Source organism: Pholcus phalangioides, unplaced genomic scaffold (genome assembly GCF_987345545.1).
Source record: "Pholcus phalangioides strain wild (caught in Gottingen) unplaced genomic scaffold, Ppha-v1.0 ptg000007l_1, whole genome shotgun sequence".
Lineage (NCBI taxonomy): Eukaryota > Metazoa > Arthropoda > Arachnida > Araneae > Pholcidae > Pholcus > Pholcus phalangioides.
Window position 1 is genome coordinate 44,925,582 of NW_028301600.1, and position 27,847 is coordinate 44,953,428.

General features: G+C 36.4%; 1 protein-coding gene across 1 annotated transcript in view; it reads right to left on the reverse strand.

The window, feature by feature from the left end:
- garz (Sec7 domain-containing protein garz) overlaps positions 1 to 27,847 on the reverse strand; it is a 122,511-nt gene that overhangs the window by 56,199 nt on the left and 38,465 nt on the right. The window contains exons 18-25 of the mRNA XM_089233312.1: positions 27,230 to 27,293; positions 17,467 to 17,739; positions 17,195 to 17,371; positions 7,277 to 7,534; positions 3,482 to 3,600; positions 2,735 to 2,894; positions 2,306 to 2,564; positions 454 to 617 (exon numbers count right to left, since the gene is read on the reverse strand). Of these exons, the coding sequence (XP_089089438.1) occupies positions 454 to 617; positions 2,306 to 2,564; positions 2,735 to 2,894; positions 3,482 to 3,600; positions 7,277 to 7,534; positions 17,195 to 17,371; positions 17,467 to 17,739; positions 27,230 to 27,293 (1,474 nt within the window). The remainder of the gene's footprint in view (positions 1 to 453; positions 618 to 2,305; positions 2,565 to 2,734; positions 2,895 to 3,481; positions 3,601 to 7,276; positions 7,535 to 17,194; positions 17,372 to 17,466; positions 17,740 to 27,229; positions 27,294 to 27,847) is intronic.

Here is a 27,847-nt window from a genome sequence, read left to right on the forward strand (position 1 = left end):
TTCTTTGTTAGACCGATTTCGCTGTATTTTCTTTTTAACGTTGAAAAAAATGGCAAAAATGTTCAGATGCATTTTAAAAAAATTTACAATCATTTAATGTGATTATTAATCAAGCATTAATGCATAAATATAACAAAATAACAATAATATCAAATTCCATAACTCAATTTATTTTATGTGCTTCAGAACTACCAAGATTTAAATTTTTTTAAACTGTCACAAAGAAACTGATGGTGCAAATAGGTAGAAAATCATGGGAAGAAATTAACACAAAAAATATTCAAGAATCAAAATATAAGACAAAAATAAAATAAGATTTTATCAATAACTTTATTTTAAAAAATTTATTTGGTTAATTTTTTTTCTTAATTCCTGATTTTTTAAAATCTACTCAAAACCAAATAAACCAGAGTCAATAGAAGCCATATTTATGCATGTTTCATTGCTACTCACATTTTCATTTGAGTTGTAAAAATCTTTTCGATGTTTTTTCTCAATGTTGTGATGAGCTATATTTGCATTTTCATAAAGCTCAGAATCAGAAATATATCCTCTTTCGGTAAAACCAGAATCATTATTATGATGGCCAACACTTAGCTCACTATCTGACAGAGCAACTGCAAAATAATAACATGAACAAACTAAGAAAAAAATTAGTATTGCAATGGAAGGCTTACAAGCTGTTTGGCCGTTGGAATGAGCTTAAACTTTGCTGAAAGACTTATAAATCATCTGTTGTGCAGCATGCCTTTACTAAGGCCGGGATTACACTATAAAAGTTTGATAAAGGTAATTTTATAAAACTTGTAAAATGCCACCAATAAGATTATCAGTTTCATTTGCTCGAATGTAACCTATGAACTTTATTGGTTGAATTTTTTGAGTTTTATACAAGGGATTTTATCAAACTTTTATAGTGTAATACCGGCCTAACTGCCATAAAAAATTTTCAGGGATACCCAGATTCCACTAGTTAATAAAAGTTGGTACCCTCCCTTGGATTTTGAGAGAAGCACGACTGAAACTCAAAAATACACGAATCACTTCAACAAAAAGAATAAACTATGAAGATAACAGCGCTTGGATTAGCTGTTGTGCAGTCATGTGGGTATAATGATGGCTTCTCATAGGCAACACAGTAGTGATTGGTCAGAGTTGGTTTTCTGTGGATTTTAACCTCAAGAAGCAAATAGAAGTTGGCTTCTCTATCAAAGAAAAGTCTGTACACAGGAAACAATCAGGCCTACAACATTTAAATTCATGCATATATACAAATACCTGGGCCACAACAGGCACATTGCTCAATGAAGTGGCTGAAAAAATTTGCCCATAAAAAATATGGATGTCAAATATCACCAAAATACTGAATATAAAAGCATATATAAAAAAAATTAATAATACACTGCCCATAAAAAAGATTATGGATGTCTTATCTAAGCATGGACAGCTTCTCGACTTATCCCGCTATGTCTATCGTACTTCTTTTTAAATGTATCAATTGTGTTCGAATTCACAACCCCCAGAGGTAAGCTATTCCTGACAACCCTATTAGAACAAAACTCCCTGAGACACACAACCTGGAATTGTCCTTTACTAAATGATACTGGTGTCCCCTTATCGAAGCAGTTGATTGATTTGCATATGCATGCAATTAATGTGTGCTGATTCGCCACTTTTCAATTTGAAAGACAGATGGCAACACTAAAAACAATCATGTTAATGTTAGGGACATATTTCCCAAAATGCATCAATTCATTATAAAATTCTCTCTCAGAGGAATTTTTTTAAGAGGTGCATGTGCAGTTTGGCAGTAGTAGTAACATTAGGATTATAGCATTGAGAACAAATAAATTGCACCTGGCTTTGCCAGAAAATAAAGAGTATATCAAACAGCATGTGTAGTTCTGACAAATGACGTAAAAGATTTGGTAGTTACATGTGTTGGACATATCAAAGTGTTTCTGACCAATGACATCACAATAGTGCATGTCAAGGTAGACAACTACACATATACAAACTTTGTCATCAATTTCACACCACCTTGATCACTGGCACCTGAAGTCCTTCACTCATGTGGACATAACTTGAAGTTTATTTATTCATATTCACAATGGCCAAACAGCTCCAAATCTTTCCAACATAACAGAAATAAAAACTTAACATGTTAAAAATTAGCCTGAGTTTTTTTAAACAATTCAGAAAAAATTGGATTTTTAGTAAAATACATGGCATTAGACAACATATTGGAGATTTAAAATATAGCTGTATAAATGAACTATTATTATCCTCTTGCATTTATACTTACCCCTAGCAATGTCTTCAGTATTGCTACATTCTTTTTTTACTGGAGTGTTGAGATTTGAACTTTTTGTAAGTGGTGTGTGGGGTTTAGCACCAGCACCAACACGTTCAAGGATGGCAAATACAATACTCCAGTGCTCTTTTAAATGAATATTAGCTGCATTTGTTCTCAACAATTCGTGCATGGCATATGCAACTTGGCGAGATACTGGCATTAAATGATTCATTTTCAGCAGTAGTAGAATTTGCAGACCTTGCATCACCTTTTGAATAGAATATTAGACATTTTCAGAGTCATGAAAAATTTCTGATAATTAATCACTTTTGAAGAGTAAATTTTTGTGCTCTACCAGTTTTAAATATAATGGAGAAAGAAAATTGATAAATCACTACAGACACTAGTATACTAAAGGCTTCCTTTGATAAGACATACCTGCGGAATCATCTCTTCTTTTCTGACAAGTCTCACTGCTATCCTTAAAATTCCAACAACACTTCTTTCAAGCAAAAAATATTTTTCAGCAGCTGCAGAGTTCACAACTAAGCTAAATAAGTGTTCTTGTATTCCTGCCCATATGCTTATTACTCTGTCCCTGTTTGATGAAGATAAATATGTAAAACATAAAAACTATCGTAATCTAATTTGTTTTTGATTTCTACTCCAGTACCAGACTGTTTCAATAATACAAGCATACTCTAATCCAGTGATGGGCAAACTTTTTTAGTACTGGGGCAAAAAAAAAAAATTGGCGGGCCAGACATACTCATTGATTCATAATTGGAATTTTTATGCTTAGAAACTAAGTGCTGGATATGGTGTATAATTTGAAGACTGTTACGATTTCCATTGAAAATGAGACAATTGTCTACCCTTCACAAGTGTGAGAAATAAATATATTTTAATAACTTTATGCATATTTATTAGGGTGTGCTTCATTTTTTGCATACTCAAAAGTTTTATACATCAATTCCTATTTAAATTCTCACCACTATATTTTCCATATGGAAAAAATTTAACTTCCCCCAAATGATTTTTTTAAAACACTGAAATTGAAAATTTATATATTATTTTAAAATCTGCTGTGGGCCAGCTAGATAGCACTTCTAAGCACACTATAGTTTGCCCATCACCATTCGAATCCACCAACACAGCAACAGACAGTTGCCAATAACAACTCACCTGTTCAGTAAAACAATCCTGATCAACATTTCAGTTATAAATACTGCTGATTCTTCACTGAAATTTTGCTTCGATCCTTCTGCTGAAGAATCTGGAGTTGGGCAAACATAGATTAAAGTCTGAAAAGAGAAAAATTAAAATTAACGTCCAAAATATAAAAAATGAGAACCCCCCCCCCCCACATTTATTTTCCTCATTATTTATGCATTTTATATACAATAGAACTTGATTAATTCCAATTTTAAAAATTCTTTGAGTTGCCTATTCGATTTACTTCAGAAAATACCTGTTTCCTTTAATTTTTTTTCCAAATGTTTTGGTTAATTGAATGTTGAAAACTTTTGATTCAGGTAAACAAAGACAGTTCAAAAACATCCTTCAAGATGTGCATTGCCTCAACTAAGTTCTACAGTCCTAGGACTTAAGTGACGACCTTTGAAGTGACGAGAACACTCGAAAGGCACAACTGGAAGATTCGGAAGCAGGAGTGGTTTTACACTAGAAGGAATCCACTGGGAACAGACCAGCGTGGCAAGAAGTCGTTTCTTCCAGTCCGACCACAAAGAGATATTGGGCCCTCTGGGACTCCTTGGAGATGAGGAACGGCAGCCTCTGATGCCGTTGGGAGTCAGAGGCTGGAAAGACTTTCAGATGGCAACTCATCATACCCAGAGGTTGTGTGGGAGAAGTTTCTAAAAGGTTGCACGGAAGCGCGACTGATGGACATTTCGGCATCACCAGAATGCTACGGAAGATTCGTGTGCAATACTATTGGGACCAGTTCGGGACCGATGTGGAGAAGTGGTGTGAGAACTGTGACACCTGTGCCGCCCAGAAAAGATCTCCAAAGTGGACTTGTGCCCAACTTCAACGCTATAACGTTGGTGCACAGTTCGAGAGAATTGCCTTGGACATCCTAGGACCGTTACCTGAAACCCACGATGGTAACAAGTCTATACTTGTGGTGATGGACTGTTTCACCAAGTGGACGGAAGTATTTCCTGCTCCCGATGAGGAGGCCGAGACGCTAGCACAAGTGTTGGTGCAGAATTGGGTGTCTCGATTCAGAGTCCCCATGCTTATCTATTCCGATCAAAAACGAAACTTTACGTCAGCGGTGTTCCTTGGCATGTGCAAACTTCTGGGAATGGAAAAGACGTGTTCTACTCCGCTTCTTCCTGAATCCGATGGAATGGTGGAGAGATTCACCAAGACCCTCCTGAATAATCACCTTTCGCTGTTCGTGTCGAAGTACCAACAAGATTGGGACTCAAAGTTACTGCTGCTCTTGCTGGTCTATAGGAGTGCTGTCAACGAGGGCAGTGGATTCTCACCGTCACAGATGTTCATGGGATGGGATCTTCGGCTGTCGAGTGATCTGCTGTTTTGGCGACTGCAAGATGCTCCTCTTCCTATGGAAGAAAACGTTAAGGAATTCCAGGAGCACCTTGAGGATGTGCATCGAAACGCCAGAGACAGGATCGACATAGGCTCCGAGCAGATGAGATTTTGCTACGATTCGAAGGCCAAGTCTCACGACTTCAAGGAGAAAGACCTTGCCTGGCTTAGGAATCCGAAACGACAGAAAGGAAGGACATACGAAACGACAGGAAGGGTGGTATCTGAAGCGCCGGAAAGGAGGGTGTCCAAAACGATGGAGAGAAAGGTGTCGGAAATGACAGAAAGGCAGATATCAAACTCCACACTTCATGGAAAGGACGTTACCGTGTCAGGAAGAAATGGAGTCCGAAACCCCAGACTTCATGGGAAGGGACGCCATCATCTTAAGAAGAGATTGAACATGTTCGTGATGTGGATTCAAAGGACGCTGAAGTTCAAGGTTGTCTATGTCATCAGACTTACTTATTACCATAAGGACTACGGAGGACTCACCGATTTGAGGACTGCATTGCCCGGGAAGTGCAACTGTCGAAGAGGGGGGCAATGTTACGAAGGGTAGAATTTGAAGAGGCTGTGGACGCATGCAAGGTTTGCGTGGCATGCAATTGTGATAATAGAAGAACGAGATTCCACATGGACTCAGACATAACTCGAAGGGAGAAGACATTGGGAAGGCTGCTCTAGTTTAGCAGTAGTTTTAGAGGTTCATGTAAATAAAGGCGAGTATTTGTTCTCAAATCCTCGTTCGTGTGATTGTCTACCCATGTTGAAGTCCTCGGCAAAGAACCATGGAGAGATTCGCGCGACAGGACGAATATGGTGACTAGAGGTTCGACGAGTGACCTGGCGGCACGACGCAACAATATCTTGCAAAGTTGACTTGTATTTTAAAAACGTAAAATTTTAGTGTCTCATCTACCTGTGTAAGCATTCCTACATACACACAATTTTGAATATTTTATAATTCAATAATTTCATTGCCTATATGCTGTATATATTATAAATACCACATCCGTAACATTTTATATATTTTTTGTTAGTGGCCGAGTGCTGATGTGTTCTCAGCTGTAGGTCAACTGCAAGGGGAAGCGAAAGGCCAAATGGTACCCTCATCATATTGGGGAAGAAACTTTATTTCACCAGCGGATGTAATAATCCTTGATTATCTTTGATAACCATCATGTTTGACAACAAAGTTAACAATTAAAAGAAAGTCATCAGAGGAAAGAAATGAAATCAATAACAAAAAAGAGAAGCAGTTCAAACAGTGTCACTGTCTTGCATGATAATCACTTTGTACCAGTCTTATTCAAAGTGGCTCCTAGATTAGATTGATATGAATGTAATTAATGGTGCATTCGATTGATAATATGAATGTAATTCAATTGAATAAAAAAATTCTAGTAATATTGCTTTTTTCTCTTTGCATTGCCTGTATTTTATTTTAAATACAAATTCTAATAATCTCTATTACAGTCGAGTCCCATTATTATGGACTCCAAGAAACTGGAGAAATCACTTTGTTATAATGAAATTTCATTATAAAAAAATTCCAGGTTATTGCATAGTTCCTATAGAATTTAACTGGGGGGATTAAAAAAGTGTTAGTTAAAACGAGAATTTCGCTATAACGGTATTTATTAAAATGGGATTTAACTGTATATAAATTTTTTTTAAAGTTGCTGAGAACAGTGAAATATATTTGATTTTTTCAAAAATATTTGCTTGAGACCAAAAACCTCTAGACATATTCATTGGCAGAGAATTTGAAACCTGTACCTTTTCATATTTAATTCATTAATATCATATTTAGTATTCATACATCATACAAGATAATAATTGTAATAGAAAAAAAAAAGCAAAGTTCTCTCATAAGGATTTTTTCTTCTAATTGTAAAAAAATACATGTGAGTTACGAGTTTTAAATGTTTGAGTACAGCGAAGCATACACATGGTAGGAACTGGGCTGTGATGTCATGAAGATATACTCCAGGCTTGTAGTATCAAGGAGGCTTTGGTGGTAGACCCCCAGGTATATCGCCGATTTGTGAAATAGAGACAATACAATTTTTTGTATTGTAAGAAATTTAAAACTTTCTAACTCCCATGAGCCTTTTAAGAATGTTTCAATATTAAATTGAAAATTTCATGTTATCTAAAAAACTCGGTTCAAACCCAATTTTTATTTTTTGATATCAGTATGACCTTTAGCTGTACTTCTATGCAGATGTAATATTTTTTTAAAGGGTGAATTTCATTTCCTGTTCACAGAGGAGAGTTTAACAAAAAAATTTCTATCAAAAAATAACTTCATAAAGTCATAATTTCATTTCTTAAATTTTAATTGTCAAAACAAACAAAAAATGAGCTACATAATTCCAGAAGATATCAAACCTTCACTAATTCTTGTAATGAATCAATTCTCAAGAACTTGCTTTCTGCAAATAGCTGCTCACAATGACATTGCTTGATACATTCCACTGCTCGATTTTTCGCAAATTCATCTTCTTGATTAACTGCTTTTTGTGGTGATTCTGATGTTATGTATGAATAAAATGAGCTAAGTAACCCAGAGCTTTCAACATGTGGTATAGCATTCCCATCATCTCGAATCAATGAGATTATCCCATTTGGATTAACAAAATCTTCTGCCTGAAAAATAAGATAAAAATAAAAATTTATATAGATAGAACATGGTTCACACAAAAATTTTAAAATGAAAAGTCCAATGGTTCCAACTCAACTTTCACAATTAAAAGTATGATGTGTAGGAATTTATTGAACAACTTCTGAAGAGGAAGAAGTATACCATGACTGTATGCATGAATAACAAGCGACTGTTTGAGAACACTAATTCGAACAGTAACAGACCATTATGATGAGAATTAGATATTGAGAAGTTGAGTAAAAAAGAAGAGAGTACAAGTTATACGGTAGCAGTATTGGAGTGATTTAAAGAAGTCAGAAGTTAGGTTTTAGATGTGCAAAGTTTGTGATAAATTTTTTTTTTTATCATAAAAAGACCTGGAGCTCATTACTTCAGCAATGGCTACTCCTGCAAGAGAGAGATAACAGATGTTGCTCAAATGACACTTAAATCACTGTATGAACTGTTTAAGAAAATATGCTCATAAGCTACAAAATAACTAACAACTTCATTTTTCATTCATGTCTTTCATATACATTTTTTTTTTATAGAGCCACAAAATGTATTTTCAAGAAAACTCATCCAGGTTTTCCTTCTACAAGTCATGACAGCTTCACATGATCTGCATTTGTGAATGAGTCAAACATTTCTTATTAAAAATTAAATATCAGGGAAAAATGTATGAATATAGTGACACTGGGGGGAGACAAAGCCTCCGACAGCCTTTCGTGGCCAACCCATTTTTTTCCTCACATTGTATCTTGTTTATTTCATCCCACTTCGTCAGAGTGATATGAAAAGTGGGATGTGAAAGCACCAGCTTACTGACGAATTTTGCACTCTTGAAGCAACAACAAGATTCGCCAAGCTAACACAAAATGAGTCAACTTCCCCATGGGGCTCCCTAGCATGGCCCCTTCCCAGTGAGGGGGGGGGGCATGCTAGGGAGCCCTAGCATGCCCCCCCCAACTTCATAAAAAGTTTAATATTTTACCAACGAATAAAATCCATGGGCTCCCAACCAAGAAACCGGGGCCAATACACTGATTTTTAGTGGGCCCCCATACGTGGATTTATAGCAGGCTTCCACTTTGGCAAAATTTTACTGCTAAAGCAACAAAAACAATTAGATTCATCCAGGGTCCCCGAAATGAAACCTATTAACCTATTTCTATGGATCCTGGGCCCCCAACATGCAGGCCTATTGGACATCCCTCTTGTAAGGGCAAAGCAAAATGTTCATTTGTATTTCTTTATCCAAGGAATAAAACCCAGGGCCCCCAACAGAGGACCCAAGAACCAATTCGCAGATTTTTAGCGAGAGCCTCAGACTGAATTTATCTTGTGTTTCCACTGTTGTAAATTTTACGTTAAAAAATGAAATTCATAAAAAATCAATATCCTAATGGTGGTGAGGCCCCAATCACCATAATTCTCTCTCTAACCATCTCAATTCCCTGTAAAACTCAAATTCAGCAAAAAGTATTTGTCAACCTATTCAATACATAAAAAAACCAACATACAATCACACTCTACATACATTGGTTATACAGATTATATACATAATTATCAATTTGCTCTTAGGCAACACAATGATAAACTTCAATCCCATGCATAACACCTTCCAGTATTACGATATGTATAATAATGCACATTCAAACAAAATAAAGATATTAGAGTGAGATAGATGGCTTTTTTCTCAGCCCGAGATACCAAGGAAACAGTTATTTTTTGGATATTATGCTGAGGTGAACTCTGAAAGAAAATTTTCTTTTTTTCTTTCTGAGTTCACAGTAACAGAGCATTATGATGAGAATTAGATATCGAGCAGTTGAGTAAGAAAGAGTGAGTTATAAGGTAGTAGTATTGGAGTGATTTAAAGAAGTCAGAAGTGAGGTTTTAGATGTACGAAGTTCGTGATAGATTTAGTTTTTATCATAAAAAGACCTGGAGCTCATTGCTTCAACAGTGGCTACTCCTGCGAGACAGAGATAACAGATATTGATCAAATGACACTTAAATCAATGTATAAACTGTTTAAGAAAATATGCTCATAAGCTACAAAATAACTAACAACTTCATTTTTCATTCAAAGTCTTTCATATACATTTTTTTTTACACAGCCACAAATATATTTTCAAGAAAACTCATCCAGTTTTTCTTCTACAAGTCATGACAGCTTCACATGATCTGCATTTGTGAATGAGTCAAACATTTCTTATTAAAAATTAAATATCAGGGAAAAGTGTATGAATATAGCGACACTGGGGGCATAGGCGGAGATTGACTTGGAAGTATGGGGGGGGCAAGGTCATTACTGCTGGGGGGGCACGATGATGATGTCAATTCATCTATACATATATACATTAGATCAGTCGACTCCACGTTTGACTTGCCCCCCCCCCACATCCCCCGTATCTCCGCCCATGACTGGGGGGAGACAAAGCCCTCTGGCAGCCTTTCATGGCCAACCCATTTTTCTCTTCACATCATATCTTGTTTATTTCATCCCACTTCGTCAGAGTGCTATGAAAAGTGGCATGTGAAAGCACCAGCTTACTGATGAATTTTGCAATGTTAAAGTAACAAAAACCAATGAGATTCATCAAGCACCCCACCCCCAAAATGAGTCAGCTTCCCCATGGGGGTCCCCAGCTTGGAGCCCTGTTGCACCCCCATTTATCTTGGGTTTCCACTGCTGTAAATTTTACAATGTTAAATAAAAAAAAACTGACATTCATCCAGGGCCCCCAGAAATGAAACCTGTCAACCCTGACCTGTAGCCATATCAGACTGCCCCCCCCCCCGTGAAAACCACGAAAATGTTTCACTTATAGCCATTTCATTTTATAAACAAGTAAATTCCAGGGCCACTGACTATTTATCTCAAGCTTCTGCTGTTGCAAATTTTACAATGTTAAACAAAAAAGATTCATCCAGCGCCCCCCCCCCCCCACAAAATGATTGGATTGCTAATGCCCTCCCACACACATAACCAGACCTTGCCAGCCTGTGAAGGAAAAAATCCTACTCTATGCATAAAAAGCGTAACACAGTTCATTTTCAAATTAACGGGAAAAAGAGGTGGGTTGGCGGAAGGGGGACCCATACTAAAAATTGATTAGGAAGTTATATAATTAACAATCAGAAAAAGTAATTGCTGCATGAGAAAATAAGGTACGGTTTAGTTTAAAAAAACACTCTCAGGAAAAGAACAGCTGAGTAACAAAAAAATTGTTTGCTAGTTGTCTATCTTTTGACATTTTTGCACTACTATAATCTTATATCTAAAATTAAATATTTCACTCACTGGGACACAGAGTCCCCTAATCACGTGAAAACATCAAAATATAAAAATTCATTAGATGGATGCTAAAGAGTTGGAAATCAACCAATATTCATAACTCAAAATAGCTTTCTGATTGAACTATATCAAGTGCAATATTATTTTTAGTTCAAAATTTCTGACTTTCTATATTTTAAAATATAAAATTTAAAATATTTTTAAAAAAAGTAATTTTACGAGTTTCAGACGTAAAAAAACTTTTGACGATACTCAAATTTTTCGGAAATAATGCTCCATTATTCAGGGTTCATACAAAATTTTCAAAATGAAAAGTAAGGAGTTTTAAGGATTTAGGAGTTTTTAAGGACTTTTTAAGGAGTTTCAAGCAGTTTTTAAGGAGCCATGGCAAACTTCATAACTTACAAGTTTTACAGCAAAAAAAGGGGCGGGGCACATATGCAAATTTATTTTTAATTTGCAAACAAACTTTCCCTCTTCTCAAAAATATAGATGTAGAAGTGGTTCAAAAATTACAAGTTTTGATTTGTTACCCAGCATCATAATAATTCATAAAATAATCAATCCACATACATGCTTTCTGTCGTCACTAAAGTGTTCTAAAACCTTCAAGTATTAGTCAAAAATATAACTCGTAACAGCATCACATAAATTATAAAAATTCTAAAAGTGATATTCATTCCCCCTCCAATTATTCAAAATAAAAACCACAGCCGACAAAGATTTTTCTTACAAAATTATTTATATTTGCAACAACTCTTCAGGGTTCATACAAAATTTTCAAAATGAAAAGTAAGGAGTCTTTAAGGTGTCGTGCGGCCACGCCCCCTCCAAAAAAAAAATTGCACCACTAGACAATAAAAGAAGCCCACATGTGAATTGATTTTCATTTTAATGTCTTTTTTCTTTAATTTCTATTTCAATGTTTCAAAGATTTCAACTTTCAGAATAAAGGGAATGATGGGTAGGAATTTCAGCTGAAAAGGAAGAGATATGCCGTGACTGTATGCACGAGTAACAAGCGACAAGAGAACACAAATTCAAACAGTAACAGAGCACGATGATCAAGATTAGGTATTGAGAAGTGTAGTAAGAAAGAAGAGAGAGAGAGAGTTGCGGTAGTATATAGTATTAAAATGATTTAAAGAAATGGGAAGTGATGTACTGAGTTTGCAATAAATTTTGTTTTTATCTTGCTTGAGCTGTGGCCACTTTTGCCAGAGAGAGATACAAATACAACGCCACAACAGGCAAAATGCCCAACGAGGTGGCTGAGAAAAAGATGCCCATAAAAATATAGATGTCATATATTTCAAAAATACATCAACCCAATTAAAAATGCAATTAATAAAAATTATAAACAATATATACACGTGATAAAATATTATATAATGCCCATAAAGAATGGACAGATGTTAACCAAATAAGAGTTAAATCACTGTAAACTGTTTATGAAAATACGCTCATAAGCTACAAAATAACAAAATCAAATCCTTTCTATACATTGTTTTTTTTCCCCAAAAAAGCCACAAAAAGGAATTTTAAGAAAACTCGCCCAGTTTTTTCTTCTACAAGTCATGACAGCTTCACATGATCTGCATTTGTGAATGAGTCAAAAAATTTTTATTAAAAATTAAATATTGGGGAAAAGTTTATGAACATAGCTATACCGGGAGGAGGGGCAAAGCCTTCCTGCACCCTTTGGCGGCAACACCTTTTTCTCTTCACATCATATCTTGTTTATTTTGTCCCACTTCATCAGAGTGATATGAAAAGTGGCATTTGAAAGCACCAGCTTACTGAGGAATTTTACAATCTTAAAGCAACAAAAAAACCAATGAGATTCATCAAGCACCCTTCCAAAATGGGTCAACTTCCCTCATGAGGGTCCCCAGCCTGGAGTACCATAAAAAATTGCAATTCATATTCATTTTACCAACGACTAAAATCCAAGAGCCCCCAACCAACGAGCGAGAAGTCAATATGCAGATTTTTTTATGGGCCTGATACATTGATTTATAGCAAACTTTTACTGCTAAAATTACAAAAGGCTGAAGCTGGTTTTCTGTGGTTCCCAACTTCAAGGCGCGAATGCGAGCCGATCTCCACTTTAAAAAGTCTCTCCATAGAGAGCAAGAGACCTACAAAGGAGTACAAATGTAATTCAATCATAACACATCACTAACTTCACTTCTGAAATATAGATGGCAGCACTGAAAAATCGAACACTACATACACACTCAGACTGTTAGGCACACACACACACACTTCCAGCACAACTCCCTAGATAGTAAATTGCCCATAGATGGTAATAGACCTGAGTTGTGCTTGGTTTGAAAGAAAGAAAGCCCCCACCCCTCCCCCCCGAAATCACTCACTCAAACAATCTGGGAATGTGCCGCGGGCCGCTCAATTGAAGTAAGAATTTGCCACGAGCCACTTAATTCATCTGTAAGTGTACCGGCGCCACTTGAGGCAGGCCACATTTAACCCATGTGTTGAGCACATGTATGCTTTAAAATAAATAAGGGGCTGTTCAAGTATTACGTCAGCAAATTTTCAGCAATTTTTCAATCACCCCTCTTGTCAGAAAAAGTCAGCAAAACTCTCACCCTCCCCCTTTCAGCGCTCTGCCCCCTTCCTCCTAACGCTTATTGGTGGAATCTGAATCTGAATTGGGGGCTTCCCCCCAGATGATCAAAAATTTATTTTTATAATCCACAAAATATTTTTTAAAAGAATTGTAAAAATATTTTTTACAATTTCAAAACAAAATATCTTTATATGTTATTATAATCAATTTTTGTTAATTTCAATGCTATTTGAAGGCTAAGTACCCAAAATTGCTCAAGAAATTCATTGCGACCATACCTCTCTAAGCCCTTGGCAACCCTTGACCCGCGGTAAACATTCGGCCTGTGCGGACCAAATGTGGCCCTGGCTTTATGATGTGGCCTGTCCCTAAATCTATTTTTGTAACAATGAACCAAGTGACACATTTACAGATCGCTTAAGTGACACATTTACAGATCGCTTAAGTGACTCATGGCACAATTCCAGACCATTTAAGCGATCTGTGGCACATTAAGCGATCCCTTGAGTGACATGTGACAAAGTTTTAGAGCATTGGTCCTGCCACCAGTGCGGTTCTACATCACTCAAGTTATCCGCGGCACATTCCCAGATTACTTAAGTGATCTGCAGCATAATCACGGATCACTTATATGACGCGCAGCACAGCTCCAGAGCATTTGGATCCGCTAAGTATTTGAAGATCACTAGAGTGGCTCTGTAGGGGACTCAATAGGGAGAATGTTAGTTCAGGTGCCCACAAACTAGTGAAAAGTTTTACTCGTTTTTCGCGCACTGAGTAAGACGCCATTAAGAATATTTCATATTTTTTATAAAGGGTGGTTGATGACGTAAGAATCATCCAACCCCCCCCCCCCAATGTCATCAAGTAAGCAAATCGAAAATCCCCCATCCATGCTGACGCAATACTTGAATGACCCCTAACATAAAGATACCCGAAAGTTATTTTCTGAAGATTAAAAACAGTGGGTTCAGCTATAGCGGCTGATCGGCTCGTCCTCCCCCCCCCCCCTCCTGTAAAACCAGACGTGGCTCGGGCTGTCACTTTTAAAAGCCGGGTTTTAATAGCAGGTTTTCTATGCCGCGCGACACGCTGTCTATTCATCAATATACGACAAAAGCAGTACGACTGTTTTCCTACAGAGCGCAATATGGCTCACGACAGCGCTTTACGTCGGACGTAATTGGCAGACTGCTTCTGGAGGAGTTAAGCGTCGTGTGCCGCGCGTTTCAGCGATCTTCCCTTCATTTTCGTGTTGTGTCTCTTCCCTTTAAACTGTAGCATGCAGCCGATAGAGTAGATGATGCCAGGGTCATATACTATATAGCCATCCTGAGCCGATGCGCCACGCTTGGAAAACGCAAATGCGTAATGTCATTATGTAACTCATTTCTGACAACACGAAATGATCCAGTTAGGTTCACGCGGCGCAAAAAGCCTACTCCTAAGAAAACCTGGCTTCAGGGATGAACGCTCATTACGGGATCCCAGGAGAGATAAACCCATTGTCTCTCATGGAATCTCTTGAGTGTGGATAGAGCCTGTTCCTCTCTTTTTTTTTTCTTCTTTTTTTTGCCTTTTTATTTATGGCAACCAATCGCTTCCCCCACTGGACTTCAGTTTTTAGCACTTTAAGGTGCGGCGGCAAAAAGATACGCTTGTCGTCGACCCTTACTCCAGTGGAACTGAATTTTTTTTTCCTTTCTTCTTTTTCAGTAGCGAGTTGTAATGTGAATAAAACACATAAAACACGTCAAAAAAACTGCGAAATGCAGTGACATTTTGCGGTTTCTCTGAATTTTCGTAGTGAGATATTGGCTGTAAGCAAATGGGAAGGAGGGATAAAATAGGAATAGTAGGAGAGAATTGCGGTAAAAAAAAAGACGATTGTGGCCAAAGTAGGAAAATAGGAAAGCTGCGAGGTCTGCACTCAGTATACTGCGTAATATAGGAGGTTCAAGACATCGTTTCGCCGCATAAATAAAAACAAAAAAACTTTCTCACCACTGGGCATGGGGGAATTTTCGGCTACTGGTTCAGCGGAGTGATGTCGTTTTATGGACCATCGATTTCCAATGCTGCCCAGTTTGCGACATAGGCAGGAAAACACGTCAAAACTAGCGATTCGGTAAAAAATCATATTTTTAGAAGCAAAAGCGTATAATCGTATTAATTTACTAAATACGACAAAATCGGAACGGTTGGCAGGTATGCACAACCATTGGATGTTCCAATCCCATCCCCTGCTTTCACATTTCCTATTACAAAGGGAGAGAGAGTTTTTTTTTTCTCTTTTCTTCCTCTTTATATTCGGGGGAAGCTTCCTCTTATTTTTCTAGGCAATGCTATTAATCACCATGGGGAATGACTATTCTAAGAAAGATCATCCCTTCAGAGAAAAAAAAAAGACTTTTTCAGGCGTGGCTGCAAAAAGTAAGGAGTTATAAGGGCCCTTCCAGAGGGAAATGAAAAGTTAGGAGTTTTTAAGGAGTTTGTAAGGATGTGCGAACCCTGTTATTGTAAATCTATCAGAAAGCATGAATTATTAACTCAATTTTTGGCACAACTTCATTTAAAAAACTCTGCCTAAATTAAAAAATAAAATGCTATATATAATTCATGAAAGCATAAATGGTTGGGATGCCATGCAATTTTCGGGAAAATATTGATTCATCAAACGGATGCTAAAAGATTGAGGGGCCGCTCAGTATATTGCATAATACAGGCGGCTTCAGACATCGTTTCGGCTCAAAAGCCACACCAGTAAAACTATCACGAAAACTCCCAGGGAGCAGTGTTCCACTTTTTCCCACTGTGGAGTGTCTTAGAGGTGGTATAAGGGTAATATAGTATAATAGAGAGGAGGTATAACATATCTTTTCTAAGTAGGGTGTGGGGGGAATTTTCGGCTACTTCCTCGGAGTGATGTCGATCAACGGACCATCTATTTCTAACGCTGACCCACTTGCAACATAGAAAGGAAAACATTAGTATTAGAGATTCGGTAAAAAAATCATATTTTTAAAAGCATATAATCCTACTAAATAAAATCATAACGGTTGGAAGGTATGCATAGCCATTGGATGCTCTAATCCCCTCACCTGCTTTCAGGTTTTCTATTACAAAGGAGGATTTTTCTTATTTGTTCTCCTTCTTTATACTTGGCAGAAGCTTTCTCTTATTTTTCTAGGCCATGCTATTACATCACCATGGGGAATGCCTATTCTAAGAAGGATCATCCCTTTAGAAAAAAAAAATACTTTTTCAGGAGTGGCTGTAAAAAGTAAGAAGTTATAAGGGCCCTTCCAGAGGAGAAATAACTCAGGACTTTTTAAGGAGTTTTAAGGATGTAACGAAACCTGTTAAATCAAAAATGAATATAATATATTCTCTTTGCCCTTTAACCTGCTCCCATTATTCATGTGTGATTGACGCCTCCTTACACCTTCAGGAAAAAAAGTGACAGATAATATGAGGTGGCACATAACCCGCATCTAGAAATTGATATTTTTTACATAAAATCTTTTAATTCTACAAAGAAAAATTCAATAACTATTTTCCATAAAAATAAAAAATCTCAATATAATAAAACTAAATGAGTGTATGACACAGGTAGAATTTTTTGCAAAGAATTAAACTTTGCCATATTCTATTGCACAATTTTCATAGTAAAAGAACTTTTAAGAAATTCACATACATTGAATTTTTCAACCATCGCAATGGATGTAGATTGTTATGAATTTTTCTGAATGATAAAAATTTTCTTACTTCAACCATGTCTTCTGGAAGAAGCCTAGCTTTAAATAGATTCAAAATACAATCTAGTATATTTTTCCAGCCTTCACGAAGAATATCTCCATGGCCATGTGCCAACCTGAACACTGCTTTAGTGGCAATCTGAGCTTTGGCATTGTTTCCAAAACTGATTGGAAGCATTTTTATGCTCTGCGGGGGAAAAAACCATACTAAATATAATTCATGTTTTAATTGAAAAAGGTTTTATTCAAAATATTCCAAAAGTAGAAAAAATGTTTTCATACCTCTGAGGAACTCACTAGTGAGGTGAATTTACAAAGCGAAATAAGTAAATGGTCAAATACATCACTCATGCCATAATGAGCAGCAATCAATGCACATTTATGGAAACCTCCTATAGTCTTCTGTATAATATTTGCATCTGTGCTTTTGTCATAGATAAATGATAAAGCTGCTACCGTTGGACCCCACACTAGTGAAAACAGATCATGATCAAAAATACCATCTTCAGTGTGAATGAATTCTCCCTCACAGCTATTCCCTCTCCGTAAAAGAACCTATATATGAAGGGAAAAACTTTTAATAAAAGCACTGTACTAGATGAATATCAGTCTGAGTAATCAATACATCACTATAAGCACAGGCTTCCTGAAATCCTGTATCCAAAACAAATCAGAGTATGAAAGGTGAGTCACATTTAGAGAGCATTAAAATTAAAGCCCCTTTCCATTCTCATATTGTTAATACATAAATTTATTAATATAAAAAAACAACAATCTAAACTTCATTATGTTACAAAGTAGAATAAATTCAATTCAAATAAAAAGTTTATTTCAGAACTAGTGTTAGTCAAACACAAGATGAACATTCATTAGCACAAGAGTTGTAAATTTTTAAAAATGAAAATATGGGCCACATATTTTTGGTAAACTTTATTACAAAATTATTAAAATATAAATGGCAGCACTTAGCTAACATACAACCTCTGACAATAAATTTCGTTGAATAGTCCTGTAACATTAATGTAGATGAAATGTTAACGAAAGTTACCTTACTGTCCTTCGAAATAGTGACCTCCCATTACTATGCACTGCTGAGATCTCCTATACATGTCCTGGAAACTTTGCAAGAAGTCTTTTGGGATGGAGTTCAAAAGCCTCGTCACGTTTCGTTGGATGTCAGGAATATCGTCAAATCTTTTTCCTTTCAAAGCGAGTTTGAGTCGTCGGAATAGGAAGAAGTCTGGAGGATTGAGATCTGGCGAGTATGGCGGATGTTCAATTTGCACCACCCCCTTTTTTGCCAGGAACTGTTTGACGATATTGGCTGTGTGAGGGCGAGCATTGTCGTGAACAAGAAACCATGAACCTTGTTGTGCGTACTGAGGTCATACCCTGCGTAGACGTTTCATGAAACGGGTCAAAATTTCAATGTACCTTGCAGCATTCATCATCGTTCCCTCAGGTAGAAATTCCTTGTGGATTTTCCTGTTCTCAGTTAAGAACCAATGCACTAAACAAGCACTTTGTAAAACAAGTCTTTCACGGAACACAAACGACGCTACCCTGAACAACGGTGGCGGCAAATGGTCAACACCTGCCGCTACGCATGTGCAGCATTTTGCTTTGCCAGTGTTGCCAGATCGGCCGTTCTGACTTCATTGTCAGAGGTTGTATATAATCATGTGCATTAGTCAGGAAATTTAAAAAAGTTCACTTGTCTGTCGTCAACAGATGCTTCTATTGCAATGTGTAACAAACTGCAAATGCTCATTAGAAATAAGATTTCACTGTTTTTTAAGACTGATTTACTCAGTTTCACTTACATTTTACATACACATTCTCTAGAAAAAAAATAGTGTTATCCGGAAAAATAATTTTGAAGAGTAATTTTTTTTCACTCCTCTAAAATTTTAAGGGGTAACTTTGTAAAAATGGGTATTTGTTTATGAAACAGAAATAAGTAATAAAAAAATACTTAAAATTCAAAGAAATATTTTCACTTCTCAACAAATTTTGGAGTAAAATTGAATTTTGATGAGTGACTCCTGCATCTAGATGCATATTGGCGAACACTATGTATAAGCATTAATATAAATAGTATGAAGTTAATGGTAGTAGAATAGCAATAGCCCTATTTGTATTCCAGTTTCTGAAAAGTCCCTACTGTTTTTAATTTTTTCATCAATAGATTTTTGAATTGGATTTAAAAAATTTTCATTTCTTAAGGAAATGGCCTTCTCCTGTCAGTCATTTTAGTGAACGTTTTCTTTTTTCTTTGATAACTTTTTTCTTATTTTTTATTGAATTTCGTGAGAATTACCCTATATCAGCAGAATCTCAATAACTCAACTATCCGCATAACTTGACATCTATCATTCCCTTGGTTGGAACAATCAGGGGTGTCAGTAGTATTTTCGACTAGTGGGTGCTCACATAGGCATACGCCGGGAGGGGGCACCCCCCTTCAAGGATATCAAAAATTGAAAACATATTTGTAAAAATAAATATTAAAAAATATATTTTTTTATAAATTCTGTGTACCATGGGTGGCTCGAGCCGAGAGGCCAAATTCTCACCAATGAGAGACGACATTGGTTACGCGTCACTGTGGTGTATAAGCCACATCAGTGAAGTGATCCTGAAAATTCGCAACTGTGTTTCTAGCGAGATAAAATGCAAAAATTAATCACCATGTTCATCTAAGAACGGGGGCTATATTGGTAATCATTATGGCCAGCAGTAAACATAGGTAGTACTGTACTTTTACTTGCTATCTAACATGTAAAAAAAAAAGACTAAGACAATTAGTGCAATGCCGTTGCTGTAGGCACAACCATGCTGATAACATCCAATCACAATAAAGAATTGGCCATTGGCAAAATTGGACAACCAAAAGAATCTTCTCACAAGCTTCGACAGTTGGTTGTCGACAAACTTCACTGATTGTTTAATAGCATTTTTAACATTTTTTTTTCGAGAAAAATGAAAGAAATATCAATGGTTTCAAAATCTTACAAATACAACGCCACAACAGGCAAAATGCACAACGAGGTGGCTGAGAAAAAGATGCCCATAAAAATATGGATGTCATATTTCAAAAATACAGCAACCTATAAAGAATATATAATAAAGAATATTATTGTCTATAGGTTGTCTTATTCTAAGTATGGATAGCTTCTCGATTTATCCCAACATGTTTATCGTATTTCTTTTTAAACGTGTCAATTGTGTTACAATTTACTACCCCCGGGGGTAAGCTATTCCATTTATTAACAACCCTATTAGAGAAAAATTCCCCCTGCGACACCATAACCTCGCATTGTCTCTTACCAATCGATACTGGTGTCCCCTTGTAAAAGCAGTAGCCTTCCTTGGAGTTACCTCCCCCATACCTATATACCCTTTACCCCATACAAATATATCTGCTGCTACTTCTGCTTTCTGGCGCCCAAGGGAATGTCGGTCAAACTGAAAAACCGTCTTTGCATATGCTCTTTTCTCAATTCCTTCACTAATTGTAATAGCCAAGAACGCTTTCTGATGTTATCAGGGTTTGAAACTGGAAGCTGTTTCTTCTCTCATGAAATGTAAGTTTCAGGAGGAATCATGCTCCCCATTTCAGAAGAAACATGTTTATTTTACCTGACAGCACCTTTCACAACTGCCTGTGTCTGGTCTGCTTCAACAAAATGGAAAATGAAAAAACAAAGATTTCTATCGGTTTGAGAAAGGGGTCCTTTCTTCTGTCACACAGAACCCTTGTGATGGTCCCAGATGTATACCCCTTTAAAGAATAATATTCAGTATATAATAAAAGAATAAAAAGTGAATTGTTTCCGCTCACTGACCCCCTAAAATCCTTCGGAAGAACCGAAATAAAAAAATGTTAGAGCCCACGTGATCATGCGCAGGGCTACCTTTAAACTACGGATCTAAAAATCATACCCTCAACTGATGTGGGGGGGGGGGAGGCTAACAGGGCTCCTACCACGAATGAAAATTTGATTTGGCACCTCCCCCAAATTTCCTGCCACAAGCAGCGAATTCTATCATGGAAATACTGTAAGCAACGGCACCCTGTCTTGGCCAATCTCATGGCACACTCTTTTTAGATAGGATCCGTAGCTGTACTCGGCACTGTTTGATTTCCAAACAAAAATATTGCTCCAAATGGAATGGACACAAATGCAAATTTTTAAGGTTAGTATCACAAAATTTTTCGGAAGATGTTCCCTGTATCCTCCCTATGCCTTCCCACAGCAGAGCCTCAGACTAAACTTTTTATGTGCCCTTCTATAGTTAATTTGCAATGTGTAAAACAAAAAAAAAAAGATAAGAGAATCCTCCTGGGCTGAAACCCTGTTAGCAAGCTGCTCCTGCCCAATATAGTCTTTTGCTATACATTAATGTAACGTTTTTTACATAAACATTAGATATCAGTGGTTCTAAAAGTACATGTTGCGGTTCCTAGTGGGTGTCACTGACTTTGCAACATTGATGCATGCCTGTTCAGTGCTCTAAATTTATTTCTTTCAGCACTTCTAGAAGGCGGAGGAGAAACGATGGCTAGGACCATGAGGGCATGGCTCCCGCAAGGGTGAGGCTGACAGGGTTCCAGTCCTGGGGCCCGAGACAATTCTCATCATTTTGTTTTCACGCTATAAATTCCTTATAAAGGGCCCGTGAATGTCAGTTAGGGGCCATTCAAGTATTACGCAAGCAGATTCTCAGCCGTTTTTGACAACCCTTCCCCCCCCCAGCAAACTTTTGTCAGCAGCTTAGCATATATCATATCTTCAAAAAGGGGTGGGTGATGATGTAAGCAACCATCAAACCCCCTCCCCCCTTGTCATCAAAAGTCAGCAAATCCGAAACACCCCCCCCCCGATGCTGACGTAATACTTGAGTGACCCCTTAGGGATCCCTGCAAATGATACCATTCTAGGGGCTGGCATCTTTTGCGCCCTCACAATCTCATGGCCTCCACATCCTAGAGGGGCCATGCAAGAGGGAGCCATGGTTGGCGAACCACTTGATATTGTATAAGTGGAACTATTGCTTACCTTAACTATTGCTGACGTAATACTTGAGTGACACCTTAGGGATCCCTGCAAAAGATACCATTGTAGGGGCTGGCATCTTTTGCGCCCTCACAATCTCATGGCCTCCACATCCTAGAGGGGCCATGCACGAGGGAGCAGTGGTTGACTTGATATTGTATAAGTGGAACTATTGCTTACCTAGTTGCTTCAAATAAAAGGTCCAAACACTCAGAGGACTTGCCTTGATGAGCAGTCTAAAGCAGTGGATCTTAACCTTTATCTACTCACTGAGCCCTTTTTAGTATATAATGCCTATGGTGGAGCTCCGTAGGTTCATCTTTTATTTTTAACAAATTTACTGATTTTCTTTTCTTCGAGTGACTACATGAGTGCAACATGAAGCACCGGTTGAAAGCCGCTGGTCTAAGGAAATAAGTGCATGCACAACTACACCATTGTCAAGACCTTATAAGCAAATTATCCCATATCTGCCAGCATAGGCGTATGCAGAATTTTCTGGGGGTCCAGATTTTTTTCCTTCTGGGGGTTACGTTTTTTCCTGCAAAATAACACTATAATCTTGACTCAGGGTTACTACACCAACCCTCCCTTCGTGTACGCCAATGTCTGTCGGTATCAGTCATAAACAAGGAGACAAATTTTCCTTAAAAAATCTCTCTTTGCAGACATTCATTTATTCGACTGACGAATTTTCATTGATGGGGTGAATCTGGATCACCACATCAATGCAAAATTTTGAAATACTTTTACCCTGAGGGAAAGGAAGGATGCCTGCATGGACAGAATCTAAAAAAAGCAGGTGTGGGCTCCAAAAATACCCATCGTAGGTGCCTGAAGCTGTACAAATACGTAGAGCAACATAACAGAACTTATAGAATGAAGGAAAAAAGATTTTTTTCCTTTTTTGTTAGGTTTTTGTTTATTGTAAAACACTGTGGGTGCTCACGCAGCAGCTGCACCCTGGTTCTGACACCACAATAAAACATGCATCTGGATACCCTCCATCCCTCAGGCAAAACAAGAAAAAGGGACACAAACAAAAATGTGAGAAAGCGGGGGGAAGCACTACAGTAAAATGTTTGCTGTATCTGTGCCTGAAGACTATCAATTGTGATGGCAACGGGGACTCCAGCAAGATTCAAGATGCATAGAGAGGAAACAGACAGTTTTTCCTTTAATTCTTCTTTTTTTTTGTGTTCGATATTTGCAGGAAAAAAAAAATCAAAAATCTCTATAGGAGATTTTTATATCCTGAATCAATCCTGTAGGTGCTCTGCCCCATTCTACAAGAGAGTGTGGGTGCTTGAGCACCCACAGCACCCCCGGCTCCGATCCCACTGGGTACAATACTAATTTCAATGTACGGAAAACTAACTCACCATGTTTGGCTTAAGTCGACTATGATTTTTGTCTCTTACCACAACTGGTTTTACAATAACTTGTGTGTTACCAGTTCCAAGAACTTTTCGACCTTGTTTGTGGGTATATTTCATCAATCCTTTATTTCACCGTTCTGTATGATGTGTCTTTTTTATGCATTGGGGACAGGGGGCCTGTACATATGAAGAATGAATGTTTGAAACCTGTTGGCTGACTTATCATTTTAGTGGTGTTTCCAGGAAAGGTCTTTCATTCTTTTCATAGTTAAAAAAGTGTGAATATTGTCAACATCTAATAGGGATAAAAGTCTTATCCATTTGGAGTTTTAATATTGTCTGTTGTGGAGAATGTTTTCGGCAAAACTCAGTTTTAAATTTCTTGGAAAAGGAGTAAAAGAAAAAGAGCTAAAGCCTGGTTCGACACTGAATATGTCATTTGGTTTTCATCGTGAGTATCAATGGCTGTGAATGCAATGACTCCATGCAAACTTTACACTTTAAAATCAAAAGTTGAAATTTAAAAAAAAAACTAGAATTGGGTAAATCTCAGAGTAAACTCGCCAAAGAATACGGAGTTGCACGGAACACTATTTCAACATTTACTAAAAATAAGGAAAATTTTTTGTCAACATCTGAATTTTCTTATGAACCAAGCAGAAAATGTGTAAGAAAATCTGACTTCACCAATGTAGAAGAAGCAATTTTTTTGTGGTTCAAATCCGCTCGATCTCACTCAATCCCATTACCAGGATCAATAATTCAAGAGAAAGCAAAAGATTTTGCAAAAAGTCTCATTCAAGGTGATTTTGTTGCGATCAGTGGATGGTTAACCCATTTCAAAGAACACTATGACATTGTTTTAAGGAAAGTTTCTGGAGAGAGCGTATCTGCTATCTGCATCTCAAGAAACTGTTGAAAATTAGATGAATGATATTCTCAAACCAATGATAGAAGGATATAAAGATGCAGATGTGTTTTATTGTAATGAGAAAGGTTTATTTTTTCACCTTTTGCCTAACCAAGCTATTGCCTTCAAAGGAGAAAATGTGAAGGAGGTAAAAACACAAAAATCATTTGACAGTTCTTTTGGCAGCAAACAGAAGGTTATAAGAAAATCAAAAAACCAGCCGTGCTTTAAAAATGTTAAAACTCTTCCTGTTGATTATGATAGCATCAAAAATCATGAATGACATCTGAGATTTCCAAAAATAGTTGAGGATGCTAGATAGAAAACTTTTAAAAGTTTTTATTTTGGATAATTACACTGCTCGTCCAAAAATAATGGACCTTTCAGCAATCAAATTATGCTTTTTTACCTCCTAATTCAATAGCAATTTCACAATCACTGGATCAAGGAATTATTTTAATTATGAAAAATTTTAGAAAATTACAGGCCAAATCAATGTAAATTTGCGGATGTCGGAATGAATTCAAAAAATTTGTTTTAGACTGTTGACATGATTGATTTGACATGGAAGTCTCTCTCTCTCAGTCACAATTGCCACGATTCGGAAATGCTTCTGTCATGTTGGTTTTTTTGCAAGTCTTTGGAAAACTATAGTTTCTCCAAAAAGTCCTTCAGATTACATTTGGAGAAAGCAGAAATAACACTGTGGGGGATTCTATCGAGGATGAATTTGTCAGCATTGACTCTGATCATGTAACTTCAGGGCTTTTAAAAGACGACAATATTCTAGAATCAATCAACCAAAGAAGCAGCTATGCTGGTCGATTGGTCATAGTGATGGACTCACATTGCAAGGTACCAGGTTCGAACCCCACCATTGCCACAGTGGTGGTCAGCTGAAGTTGGTTTTCTGTGGTTCCCAACTTTGAGGCGCAAATGTGAGAATCTCCTCTTTAAAAATTCTCGCCAAAGAGAGCAACAGACCTACAAATGGTAAAAACGTAATTCAATCATTACACTTCATTCACTTCACTGCTGAAATATAGATGACAGCACTGAAAAATCTGACACACTAGATACGTACTCAGAATGTTAAGTACACACACTTTACTTTAAATTACCCATAGATGGTGATAGACTTGAGTTGTGCTTGGTTTGAAAAACAAAATCAACCAAAAAGCAAGTGCTTCATGTTTCAAAGAAATAGAACTGCAAAGTTCAGATGAAGTATCTATCGTAGGTGATAAACCGAATAGTGTTGAATTTTTTTCTCTTCGGAAAGAAAAACAAATATACTTGATTATTTTTCATGCAGTAAATTTTTTTATATTTTGATTCTATTATGAAACTAGAAATAGGACGAATATTCTGTATTCTGCCTTTTTGCGGAATATTCGGTTCAGGCAAATAATGCTTAGGTATTTGGCTGATATCTGTGAATCTAAGCACAACAAACTAATTTTAAAAAATTATATTAATTGGAACTTTTCGCATACATTAAAAATTTACTGATTATATTCTATTTTGTCATGTGTATCCCTTTTGTGCAAGAGGTTATGGTCAAGGTGAACTTCTTGAATAAGTAAAACATGAAACTGAAAATAGAATCCCACTGCAATAATGTGTAAATGAACATTATACAACTGAAAGATAATATACTAACTGACACAATACTAACTGAAGGATGTACCTAGACAAGATATGTATTGAGCTACTGAAAAAGGCAAAAGAAACAAAGAAAATCTAGAGAGGAAAAATAAGAAAATTACTTTTTGTAGTTTTTATTATATATTACTAGTGGAAATTAAATAATGGTTAATGGTTGACATTTTCTTAATTAGATTTAAAATTGGTAGCAAGTCTTACAAAAAATTGATTTTGCATGTAATATTAAAATGCAATATATCATTGTTAAATTTGATTTTCAGTATCATGGCAATAAAAATCTTTCAATTACCAGTTTTTTAATATTTGAATAAAGTGCAGAATTTAAATTTAATATCAATTACTTGATATTACCAATAATTTTATTTTTAATTAAAACATCAATTTTATTTATAATTGTGATGAATTTTAAGAAAATGGATATTCTGCCAAATCACTATTCTGCCCATCCCTAGAAACAACCCCAAATTAAATTTAATGAGAATTAGCATTTTGTTTAATGGAATTGTTCGAATGTATATAATTACGTACACAAAAACGATCAGACAAAAATTTAGAATGAAACCTGACTAACTTGACATCCACTTAAGTCTACATGTTTGTCTATATTTTTGGGGTGTCTACTGTATTTAATTTTTTATCAGCCACTTTATTGGGCAATTTGCCTGTGTGATTTTGTATTTGTATTTAATTACCTCTTTTAGACAGGTGATTAATACTCAATGGTCCAGTGTATATTTGAATATACACAGCACATACATGATCAAGAAACCAGAGTTTGTTGCTTCAAAATTTTGCTGAGTTTCGACCAAGTTTGAAAACATCTTAGAGCTCAAGTAAGGTCATATTTGGAATGCATACAAATTTTATGAAAGTTAGTCGAAAATTGTAAATTTATATTGAAAATGCATTCACAAATAAAAAAGCAATAGTAAACATAGAGATTTAGTATAATTATTTTCATTGATTTTCACAAAAATAAACTTTCAAAGGTCAAATTGAAAGCAAAAAGAAAATTACATTATATTCACCTTCCACTGATAATTTTCCCGAACCAATCCAGTTTGTTCTGCAGGCATAACGATCTCTTCATTTCTGGAAAGACACTGGTGATGACACACGATATAAATAAAATAAAAATACATTTAATAAAATATAAATCAAAATACATGGAATAAATAAAAAATGTAAACTATTACTGCAAGCAGAACCAAAAAATGATATAAAACATTAAAAACAAAATTTCTTATGAATGATTAGTTCTGCACTAGAAACTATTTTGGCATTTTCATGCAAGTGGGGGTATTTTAGTTTAACGCTTACAGTGGCAATCCCGAGATATCTCATCAAACTTGATCTGCTATATTTCGCTCACCCCGAAATATCTCAGGCTCTTAACACACTTTAATTCCCAATGTGGTAGTTATAATGCAGATCAGGAAATGTTTAAAAACTGCTTAAAGGATTAACACCCAATTCTTAGCATTTGGAGCATACTTAATCAAGTATTTAACATTAAGAAAAGTGTTGCACTAAATTCATAAAAACATTCAAAAATTGTTTTTTTGTTTGACAAAATCTTGGAATTCCCCAAAAATGGCAAGAAATTTTCCCCACGGACTGATTTTGGATGATTTTTCCCACATTTA